We start from the raw sequence: 11668 nt of genomic DNA, 5'->3' as shown, positions 1-11668 counted from the left end.
TAACCCTTTGACATCAAGAATTTTATTATATATTTTTATATGTATATGCATATATATATATTTTGTTTATCACTCATTTTAGAAACAATAGATTCGAGAAAAGCAGAAGCAAAAACAACATACGTTACGTTATTGGATAGAGCACCAGACGGTACAATGAGGTATAATTTTTTATAACGTTTTTATTTGCTTTTACGTATTATTATATTTTTATCTGTAATATTTTGTATAATTATATATATATATAATTGTTGCTTCAGAAAATATTTAACAATAAAGCAGCGATGTATAGGAAATATACGATGGTATGCATGCTCTTTCTGTCACAAAGAATTTAAAAAACCATCAGATTTAATACGTCATTTAAGAGTACATACTCAAGAAAAACCATTTAAGGTAGGTTTTAAAATGTTACAATTTTACACGTTGTATAAAAATAATATTATTAATATGTCTTATATTTAATGTATATTTTAGTGTTCTTATTGTGTTCGCTCATTTGCATTAAAATCAACGATGATTGCACACGAACGTACTCACACTGGTACCAAGAAGTATGCTTGTGGTTCGTGCGATAAAACTTTTGCATGTCATAGTAGTCTTACTACTCATACAAGGTATTTTATACATTGGTTTATATAATTAATATATATATATATAATAATTAACATTAATTATTATTAAACAAAGTATATTTTAATATATTACAGATTACATACAAAACCACATAAATGCACTGTATGTGATAAATCGTTTAGTTCTAGTGCTGTTTTAAAAAGTCATATGAAAAGTCATTCTAAAGGAAAATCCAATCTCTCACCGGAAGCAGAAAGTCTAGTACCACAAATAGTTTTACAAGAACCATTAGTTATTAGCGATGCTGGCAATAAAATCAGCGTGGCGCATGTACAATCAAAACAAAAGCATGTTTATGACAGTGCAGATGTTGCAAGAACACACAAATGCTGGGTATGTCATGCAGCGTTTAGAAAAATTAGTCACTTAAAACAGCATTTTCGCCGACATACTGGAGAGCGTCCTTTTAAATGCACAAAGTGTGATAGAAGATTTACATCTAATAGCGTTCTTAAGTCACATTTGCATACACACGATGACGCAAGACCATACAGTTGTACTGTATGTAATACTAAGTTTTCTACTCAAAGCAGTATGAAGAGACATTTAGTTACTCATAGTAACAAAAGACCATTTATGTGTCCTTATTGCCATAAAACCTTCAAAACTTCAGTTAATTGTAGAAAACATATGAAGATACATAAGCATGAACTTGCACAGAGACAGTTAGAACAACAAAAGAAACAACAACAGATAAAGGATGTACCAAAGACATTAAATAAGGATAAGGGAACTATTTTACCAGAGAATATAGCACTTTCAGAGGAAATGGAAGTATCATTCCAACCACAAATGGCACCTGATTTTGCACTAGCTTTTTCTGATCAATTTCAAAATATAACTGATAAAGAGAAAACATTTTTAACTACAGACAGAACGCAGCCAGTTATCAATCCAAGTTTGTCTACAAATTTGTCTACAAATTTGTCTACAATGGAAACTAATAATTTAACAACATCGCAAACTTTACATACTGATGAAACAGCCACTATTACAATTCCTAATTATACAGGGGATCAATCGCTTACACCTGAAAGTATACGCGAAATAGAAGAAACTTTTAATCAACAATTATTTAATATTGGAATGAATCTTGGCTTAGGAAGCAATCTCTCAAGACCTGTAGATGATACAAACGCAAATACTCTTGAACAAAGAGAACAACCTGTTTTGAATATTATTTATGATAATAATAAAAACTTAGAGTCATCTGTTAATACGATGTTCTCATCACAATTTGACTCATTTGATATTAGCCAGATTACATTACAACCTGATTCTGAAATAGATATTGGACTGAATACAGACAATTCTGCAAATATAGCAAATATTTTAACTAGGTCTATACAAGATAGACAAGAAATAAGCACTATTGCCATTGAAAGTAATACAAATGACAATCACATTAAAACACCTAAACAATTAATGATATTGGATTCCAAACAAACTGGATCCGATGCCTTAAAACTGCCACAATCTTGTCCAAGATATCCGAAAGTTATAGCTAAAGCAGATACAACAGATACAACAGATATAGAAATAATAAATTTAACAAATAGCACTGAAATGCAGATGATAAATGATTGTAATAAAAAACATCAAGAAAATATCGTATGTCACGAACATGAAAATAATACTTTGCATATAAAGTAAGTTGCATTTTAGATATTTAATATTACTTATATAATAATTATATATTTTTGGAAATGTGAAAATGTGTATGTCTGTACAATTATAATTATTTTTTTATAGATGTGACTTAAACAACGATAATTTTCAAGATGCATTACAATTAAATGCTCATTCAAAGTTACATTCCCCATCAAATATCATTTATACAGATATTAATGGATGCAACATTCAATGTGAATCTTTACTTCAATGTCATATATGCAGTGAACAAGGCTTTACTACAGAAGAATTAAAGGTAAAAAATATCAAATATTATTTCAATTATGATTGATTAATACTAGTCGATGTAAAAAAAAAATTATTATAATTTGTATCATTAGGAACATTTACAAAGTCATCGTGGAACAAAAGGCTTCCAGTGTACAATATGTTTTCTTAAATTTTGTACTAGCGGTGGACTTAGCAGACATTTAAAATTACATAAAAGTAAAGAGTAAGTATTTATTTAATATTATTATCATTAAAGAATATTAATATAATAAATTGAACTCTACTGAAATTTAACATTTTTGTTTGTTTAAATAATATAGACAATGGAAGTGTACAATTTGTCAACGAGTTTTTGTTAGCAAGGTCCAGTTGAAATCTCATCATAAAATGCATTTTAATAAACTTAATTCTAGCTCATTAGAACCAGACAGCTCGCAAAAAGAAAATATTTCTATTGATACAAGTCTTTCTATCGATTCTACTTCAAATAGTAAAATCTCTTTTGATGACAAAACTTCCTTAGACGAAAATATTTCTTTAGATGATAAAATGGGCACTGATTCATCAGTGTCAGAAAAAGTTCTTTTAGACATAGTAGCAGAAAAAAAGATCATGGATCAAATAAATGTAAGTAAAAATAAAATTTATTATATGTGTATGGATCGAAACTTAATTAAACAACTTGATGAACTTACGATTTAGGGTGGTGTAGAGAAAAAAGAAACAAAGCAATATATTAATAAATGTAAATACTGTCCGAAAACATTTCGCAAACCAAGTGATCTTATAAGACACATTCGAACACATACTGGGGAAAGGCCATACAAGTGCGAACATTGCAGTAAGAGTTTTGCAGTGAAATGTACATTGGATTCTCATATGAAAGTCCATAGTGGCAAGAAAACATTTTGTTGTCATGTTTGCAACAGTCTATTTGCTACAAAGGGCAGTTTAAAGGTTCACATGCGATTACATACTGGTATGTAAAAATAATTAATTAATTTTATATAGATATTTTAGGTTGTCCCATATATAAGTTCTTTCCGCGCCAAGCTACATATTTTTAATATAAGATTATTTTTTTTTTTACAATAATTTTTGTTTAGGTTCCAAACCATTCAGATGTCAGATTTGTGACCTAAGATTTCGAACTTCTGGTCACAGAAAGGTACATTTATTAAAACACGTGAGACAACACAAAGGTACAACAAAACGAAAACCAAAGCACATGAAAGTTTCTGCCGTAGCTGAAGCAAGTCTTGATTTAGAGAAATCAGTTGAAGGTGTTGTGCATTTAGTAGCAACTGATAATGATGTATCTACATCATCAAATGTTGATTATTCAAATCTTGATACAATTAGTATTGATACTAATAATTTGGTCAATCAGATTAATTTGAATAGCGAAGCGATGATATTAAATAATAATTCGATAGTATCATTAAATGAGAATAATCAATTAGTAGCAAATTTGCATTTCTTATTAGCAAATGGATTTGTTACTATTCAAACGGATGAAGCTTCACAACAGCAAACACCACCACCACCACCACCACCACCACCAGTAGCAGCAGTACCACCACCATTAGTACCCATTTCTAATGCAAATGTTATTCAGAATGAGAATAAATTACCAGAATTTGTTAATCCTACATCTATACAGGAATCTTATATTGATACGGGTGCTAAACACGTTGTTATTACAAATGAAACATCCACAAGAGCAGCCCTTCCAACCAGTCATGTTTCAATAGAGCCAAATATAGATATCAATATAACACAGTTAGAATATACAGACACTACACCAGTTAAAACAGAAGAGACAATGAAGAAGCAAACAAATAAGAGCAATTCATCAAAACAGAGAGCATGTGATATTTGTGGAAAAACATTTATGAAGCCATACCAAGTAGAGAGACATAAACGAATTCACACAGGTGAACGTCCATTTAAATGTGAATTATGTACCAAATCATTTGCCCAAAAGGCAACATTACAAATGCATCAAAAACACCATACAGGTGATCGACCACACGCTTGTCCATGTTGTGATTTTACCTTTTCTCAAAGAGGGAATTTACGAACACATTTAAGACGTGTTCATCGATTGGATCTTGTCAGTGCTAAAAAGTTGAAATCAAGTCAACAAGTTTTAAGTGCTAAATTAATACAAAATAATATAAGTGAAACAAAAATTTTAAGTTTAGATGATATTGCCTTTGTTCAGTTTGTAAAATAATCATTTTTAAAATAGAATAACATTTTCAAATGCTAAATACGCTTAAACTCCTCTAATCCTGTCTGAGAAATCAGGTAGATTACTTTTCACTGCTCTAATTATGAAAGATTAAAAAAAGGAAAAAAAAAATAATTAATATTAGACTGATCTCTCTGTCTTTGCATTGAGAAATTTTTTAAAACTCGCTGTGATGTATATATCGTGTACACTGATAACAATAAAATAATAAATTTATATTCTGTGGTTTATTAGAATTCTGACAGTCACTTATTATTTTAAGTGTTCTATGACGCTAAACCTATCTGGTATTACTAAGATGCAAAAAACTTTCTTTGATAAGTTGTATTATCTTTATTTGATACGTAAAAATATAACTTGTACATAAATTACTACTGTTTGTAATAAAACATATTATAGAATTGAACTTATATAGCATTTATGTGTGAAAACTTTTGAAGTATAAGCGATTAATGAACAAATAAAAATTAATGTTTAAAATTACAGTTCATTTCAATGTTTGGACAACCATCAGGATGATTTTCATGAAACCAACAAGATTTTGTTTTTATTGAATTTATAGCATTAGTCCTTCGTTTTTTTTTAACATTGATAGAACTAATTCCAGATATTTTTAATTGTACTTTTCCTTGAATAATAGAAAATATGTGGCCATTATTTTTTAGTAATGTTTGAATACCTCCACATTCATTTTTGAGCTGTTTCAACATTTCTAAAGGTATACATTTGATAATATCCTTTAAATCAATTTGACCACCTGCATTCCAAACTTTATTATTTTTTTCTGATAGATTTATAGGACGATACGTAGACAATAATTTTGATGTAACTAATTTGATAATATCAGATATTAAAGTTTGATTTAATTGTGTGCAATTTCGTACTTTTTCAATAGGATTTCTTGGTTTAAAATTATCAGACCATGAATTAAATGACATTTCATTATCGTCGTTTTTAATCTCATTAATTTTTGCTAATGACGTAATATTTATTAATTCCTGAATACGTTTTTCTTGTAAAAGGAAATCTTCCTTTGAATAATTTCTTTTCGAACCAATTAAAGAAATTCTTTTTGTCGATGGTATTCTTAACTTATCCAATTGAGTATCAAAGCCACATATTTTGGACATATTTGAGATACATGAAATATATTCTGAATATTTACTTATACATGTATTTTGTCTTTGAAATTTGCTACCATCAAATTCATAAGCACAACATGGTAATAAAAAGAATCTACAATTATATGAACTACGTGCAGCAATAACTGGAATCCATGGTGTAAGTTCATCAGAATGATTTCCGATAAGCCAATCTACATCAGGAAATAATGAAGTTGATGGAATAATAGTTCGAACCTATAGATATCAGTAAAATTATATAGTAAACAAATATAATTATCCATTTTATAATAATAATTTCATTTTATATACGTACTTCTAAACGAGTACTTTTTGGAAAATGATCCCAGAGTTTTCTTGCTCGTAAATCAATTCCTAATCCTGGATAACCCTCACTTGATAAAATATATACAAGTAGACCATTGCCGCAACCAAGATCAACAAATGATTGTAATTTTTTACAGCCATTATCGTTTCTTTCATTTTCCCATAATAAAATTAAATAAGTTGCAATAGCAATATCTTCGTAAACAAATTTTGAAGGATCAGTATTTTCAGGCCATGCTTTGACCATAGAAGTACCATATTTTAATTTCAATTCAGTATATAATTTAGCATATTTTTCGGAATGCACAAGAGATAAAGAATTGATAATAAGACGATTTTTAACAGAAGTATCTTGTTTTATCCATTTCATTAAACGTATAAACAATGTGTTTTTGAGCCAATTAATACTTTTATGAGAATTTATATCATCTAGTTTTTGTACGTACATAGAAATAATACCTTCTTTATCGTATACTATTTTATAAATTACATTTGTACCTAATGAAAGTTTATCTTCAGAAATACATTTTTGAAGAAACAAAACATAATTTTCTGTTTTATTAATAAATATAAATTCTAATGTTGTACCAAATTGAGAACTACGAGATAATAATTTGTTCACATTTAAAAATATATTCTCATTGTTATTTTTATGAAAATTTATGGAATTAACTACATTACAATATTCATTTATTTTTAACGTTTCTATCCAAATATTATTATCCTCACAGTCATTATTCTCTATCGATAAAGATTGTATTACTTTAATATAGGAATATAAGTTGTGATTACTTTTAAATTGTGCTGTAAGTATTTTTTGGCAAATTAAAATTCTACGATTAATAGTATGGGGATTATTTATTAGAATTTCTATAGCTTTCCAAAAATTTAAAATATTATTATCACTACTTTCAGATACTACCAGTTCAAAATTCATTTTAAAAAATATTTTATATTTTTTTATGTGTCTATTTTATTTTCCTATTTCCTTGTTATACTGTGGATAATAAAAGAAAAGAAAAAATAATATAAGTTATATAAATATGCACACATGTATCTATATACTTGTTTATATTAAAACTTATGTTAAATACTATCTAAAAATACCTTTTGCAAAACCCATTTAGCATCAGAGAATGCTTTTTCCATAATCACTTTAACACGTTCCGGATCAGACTCTTCGGTATGTTGTTTAAAACTCTGTAGAATGATGCAACATTGAATAAATATAAAATATATTTATCCAAGAAATAAAATAGTCAACGAAATAACGCGTTAATCAAACCGATAACGTTTAAAACAAGTTATGAAAGGTTATGTTGATATAAACACGTGGCCAACTATTCTGCATTATTGACATTTCAATGAAATTCTTTAGAATTTTATTACTACATACACAGACTTACTTGTTTAATAGAATGTTTATAAAATTCGTTAGCACCTTGTGGAAGTTTATTACATTCCCGTAACAGAAACTTGTATAATTGTTTTGACGAATGAATACCTGCATTTTTTAACACCGTACTAGTCATTATTATTAAGAGAAAGTTGCCACAATATATAATATAAAATATTTATTTTATTTTATACTATGTTATAATCCAACCCCCGTGTCGTATTCTTAATTGAATCTACCCCTACAATCGAGATAGATTATCGAAATCAATACTTTCGATTATCGAATTATAAAATCAACACGTGAAACACGTGTAAATAAAAAGAAGAAAATAATCTATTAAATATTATCAAAGATATATAGTAATAATTAAAGTCGTTTATTTAAGGTTTTTGTCGTTTAGATTACCATGACACAACTTGGCAAATGCATTTAATATATATAGAAACATGACATTAATTATTATTAGATCTTGATGTCAAAAGGTTATGTTATATATTAAATTGTTTTTTATTTTGTATGTGTAGTAAAAAATAAGTGAGATTTCATATTTATATTTATGTGTATATAATGTGATCACTTCTATAGATGAAAGTAATTTGAAGTGTAAAATGTTTCATATACGTCAATATACTCTTCGGAGTTCTATTAAATTTTATCAAAATTTATTACAAAAATGGATACATAATTCCAATGAACATCCATCAGCTGGCCTAATTAGTGAGTATAATTAAAATTTATTATATTTTTTTTTAAAAAACAATAACAATTCAGTATTTATAATTTTTAGTCATTGGAAATGAAATACTGAAAGCACGGGTAAAGGACACTAATTCTCATTATGCTTGTAGTTTATTATATAAATGTGGCGTTAAGGTAGAAAAAGTTAGTATATTTTAACATTTTTTTATTATTACTGAGTAAATTTTAAATAATTATACAAAAACCTATATTCTTATTACTGTCATATTTAATATTATGTTTGTATGTTTTTCTTTTTAAAGATATCAGTTATAAGCGATGATGTAGAAGAAATAAAAGAAGAAATCAAGAAGTTCTCTGAAAAATATAATCATGTTATTACATCGGGTGGTATTGGACCAACTCATGACGATGTTACATATGAGGGTAAATGATTGAAGAAAGTATTTCTTTAATAACGAATAATAAATATTAAAACTAATGAATACAAAATTGGGGTAATTGTGTAGGACTTGCTAAAGCTTTTGATGACTCCTTACACTATCATCCGGAACTTGTTGAAATTATAAAAAACCAATTTGATGTAATAAGTCCAACATCACCTAATTACAAAATGGCTTATGTATGTATATTTATTATACTATTATGATTAAATACTTTTGTTATATATATGATTTTGTCTTAGATACCAACAAAAGCATCTTTAATATTTGGGAAAAGAAAAAGCGTGAGATATCCATGCATTATGTTAAAAAATGTGTATATATTCCCTGGGTCGCCAATATTCTTTGAAAAATCTTTTGGAATATTGCACAAGGTAATGTTCGTTAAAATTCTTTATAAATATAATATAAGTAGTATTTATTATAAGTTTTTTTATAACACATTTCTTTAGGAATTATTTTCATCAAATAGGTACTTTGCAAAGGATGAAATATATTTGAATGCGAAAGAGGAATTATTTGCAGATGCCTTAACACTTGTTTCTAAAGAATTTCCAAATGTTTCATTTGGTTCCTATCCTGTAAGCAATAATAGGTAAAACACGTTTCTCTCTAACATAATTTTTGTTATATCAAATAAATAGACATTATATGTATATATATAAATTATTCCTAGCTACTACAAAGCATTTATTACCATAGAAAGTGACAGTATTGAACAAACGAAAAAAGCAAAACAACAACTTTGCAATCTTATTGAACCAGATATTTTGGTGGAATACGATAATAATTCACATATTGATAGTCTTACAAAATATAAAAACTTTCTTGAGAAATGTCAACGATCGTTTATTTATGAAGAGACCTTGGAAAAATTAATGTAAAACATAGTTATATTAATATTTTTATAATACTATTATATATATATTTTTATTTACCATTTTATCATTTGATTATTCTAGAAAAACTTATCAACATCAATCTGAGAAAATAGCAATTATTTTTAATAGTAATATAGAAACACAGATAGTCATACATTTTGTTCATTTGGCTCACATAGTATTACGCGTGCACGATAAATTACAAATTCTTTGTTTCAAATTGTCCGAACTTTCTAAAAACGACGAACAATTAATCGAAGATATTATGAAAAGGTAGAATATAATTTTTTCATTTTTTATCGAATTATTTAATCTTAAACAGATTATTTGATATTTATATTGTTTTCAGATATAACGTAAATATTTGCATTTTAGAAAGTGATCTTTTGCATGCTATGAAGAAATTAAGGTCAGTAAAACCGCAATTAGAAATCTTATTAGTCGGAACGGAGGAAAAGAAATTTAGTGAAGCATTGGAATGTCAATCAAGAAATGAGGAGGCTATTGGGCAATTAGAAATAACAAATCCTTTACATAAATGGACACAAGAAGATGTACGGATCTTTGCTAGATTTCTATCATTGCCCTTAACATGATCTCATGAACTTTCCAAGATGAAAGAAGAAACGTGTTTTACTGAAACATCTTTATACATATTTTTGCAGTCTTGTATATAAACTCGTAAAATATGAAAATATTTCGTTAAAGTGAAAGTAATACAAATAACAGAAAGCAGGTATGCTAATAAATAATAATGATATCTTTTAACAATCTCGTATTTTTTGTTTTTCAATAGTCAATTATTTTATTGAGAACAATTAATTACCTCGTTAGAGAAAAAAGAACGAGTTTACGACAAGAGAAATAGATATTTTGATATGAATCTGTGTCTCATCTCTGAGAGGAGAAGGAGGAGGAGGAAGAGGAGGAGAGTAACAGTCATCTCATCGTTGCGAATCACGCGCGACCTCGATTTGAAAAATCCCAAAATGCTTCCGGCAGGTTGACGGAAGTCGTTTAATATTCGTAAGGGCATGCACAGCAAGAAACACAAAAGCTTCCTACCATTGTCTACGTGCGCTTTCAATATGTCTGCTCAGCCATCCGAGCAGCGGAACTCGAATGTACATTGAAGAGGTATGAGGTTCAGGGGGTGGGTATGGGTGCTGGTGGTGAGGGTAAGAGCGAGGGTGAGTTTGAGGGAGAGCTAGAGAAAGATGATGAGAATGAGGATGAGGAGGAGGAGGGGTTGTGAGATTCCAGGAACTGAAGTTAGGAGAGAGAGAGAGAAAGAGAGAGAGAGAGAGGAAGGAGAAGTCTGAGTATAAGCTCGTATTACACATTTTTCAAGTGAGGGAAAAGGCTGTTTGGGGGTGGAGGGTGGTAGAAGAGGTGGAATCTCCCTCCGTTTCCACCTCCTTCCACCCTTTCGAAATTTCATTTCCAGTTAAAGTATTTCTAGCTTTTTTCCTTTGAAACTTTAAAATGAGACCGGGGAGGAGAGCCCCCTCTCTGTTCTCCCAACCAACCAACCAACCAACCACCCACCCTTCTTTCCCCTTCCTTTTTTCTTCTACGTCTTCACCGAGTCGTTCTATTCGCGATATTCCGCGAAAGAAAGTTACTATTTTTCATATCCTTATTCTTTCGTTTTTCTTACATTATACATAGATTGTTCCTTGCGGGAAATCATTTTGAAACTTCAAACGTCCTCGTACCCGCATTCTCCAGACAAACACCACGGATATTTTTTGATTAACGTTACTACGCTGATTTTAAGTCCCGTAAAATATAATCCAAGGATATTTATATTGTTAACTTTGCGAAACATAATGATTTTTAATATTTAGAAAAATTTCAATATATAAATAGAAAAAAAACAAATACGTTTATTAATGCTGTTTCTACTTATCTTATCATTTCCATGATACATCTCTATTAAAATCAATTAAAGTATGTCTTAAATATTTTTCATGTCATTAAAAATATCGAAAATATTTAGG

General features: G+C 28.6%; 4 protein-coding genes across 6 annotated transcripts in view; 3 read left to right on the top strand and 1 right to left on the bottom strand.

The window, feature by feature from the left end:
- The window catches only part of LOC106784741 (zinc finger protein 177), a 10764-nt gene extending 10673 nt beyond the window's left edge, over window positions 1-91 (top strand). The window contains exon 8 of the mRNA XM_014744594.1: window positions 83-91. Coding sequence (XP_014600080.1) covers window positions 83-91 — 9 coding nt within the window. The remainder of the gene's footprint in view (window positions 1-82) is intronic.
- LOC106784796 (zinc finger protein 236-like) lies at window positions 77-5011 on the top strand. The gene is made up of 9 exons (XM_014744694.1): window positions 77-161; window positions 261-396; window positions 478-617; window positions 711-2285; window positions 2389-2563; window positions 2649-2761; window positions 2952-3165; window positions 3241-3517; window positions 3645-5011. Exons 1-9 carry the CDS (start codon window positions 157-159, stop codon window positions 4775-4777), a joined length of 3768 nt encoding a protein of 1255 aa, XP_014600180.1. The 5' UTR covers window positions 77-156; the 3' UTR covers window positions 4778-5011.
- Window positions 5012-5112: 101 nt separating this feature from the next.
- On the bottom strand, window positions 5113-8069 carry LOC106784797 (probable tRNA (uracil-O(2)-)-methyltransferase). Its single transcript, XM_014744696.1, has 4 exons — window positions 7650-8069; window positions 7351-7443; window positions 6233-7240; window positions 5113-6153 (listed from the first exon to the last, which is right to left on the bottom strand). The coding sequence occupies exons 3-4, from the start codon at window positions 7178-7180 to the stop codon at window positions 5263-5265; spliced, it is 1839 nt and encodes a 612-aa protein (XP_014600182.1). The 5' UTR covers window positions 7181-7240; window positions 7351-7443; window positions 7650-8069; the 3' UTR covers window positions 5113-5262.
- A 51-nt stretch (window positions 8070-8120) lies between these two features.
- Window positions 8121-10518, top strand: LOC106784798 (FAD synthase-like). Of its 3 annotated transcripts, XR_001381448.1 has the most exons (10): window positions 8121-8359; window positions 8430-8524; window positions 8644-8767; window positions 8851-8963; window positions 9027-9158; window positions 9237-9379; window positions 9461-9664; window positions 9747-9938; window positions 10015-10401; window positions 10500-10518. XR_001381448.1 is itself a non-coding variant. In XM_014744697.1 (9 exons), exons 1-9 carry the CDS (start codon window positions 8251-8253, stop codon window positions 10259-10261), a joined length of 1359 nt encoding a protein of 452 aa, XP_014600183.1. In that variant the 5' UTR covers window positions 8121-8250; the 3' UTR covers window positions 10262-10428. The 3 variants fall into 3 exon arrangements, 2 of the variants coding, with proteins under 2 accessions (XP_014600183.1, XP_014600184.1); XM_014744697.1 differs by lacking the exon at window positions 10500-10518 and having other exon boundaries at window positions 10015-10428; XM_014744698.1 differs by lacking the exon at window positions 10500-10518 and having other exon boundaries at window positions 10041-10133.
- The last annotated feature ends 1150 nt before the right edge of the window (window positions 10519-11668 follow it).

The sequence above is a fragment of the Polistes canadensis genome, unplaced genomic scaffold, assembly GCF_001313835.1.
Source record: "Polistes canadensis isolate GaletaPanama2010 unplaced genomic scaffold, ASM131383v1 scaffold_40, whole genome shotgun sequence".
In the NCBI taxonomy this organism is placed as follows: domain Eukaryota; kingdom Metazoa; phylum Arthropoda; class Insecta; order Hymenoptera; family Vespidae; genus Polistes; species Polistes canadensis.
Note: the sequence above shows the minus strand (reverse complement) of the source record. Positions and strands in the feature narration are given on the sequence as shown.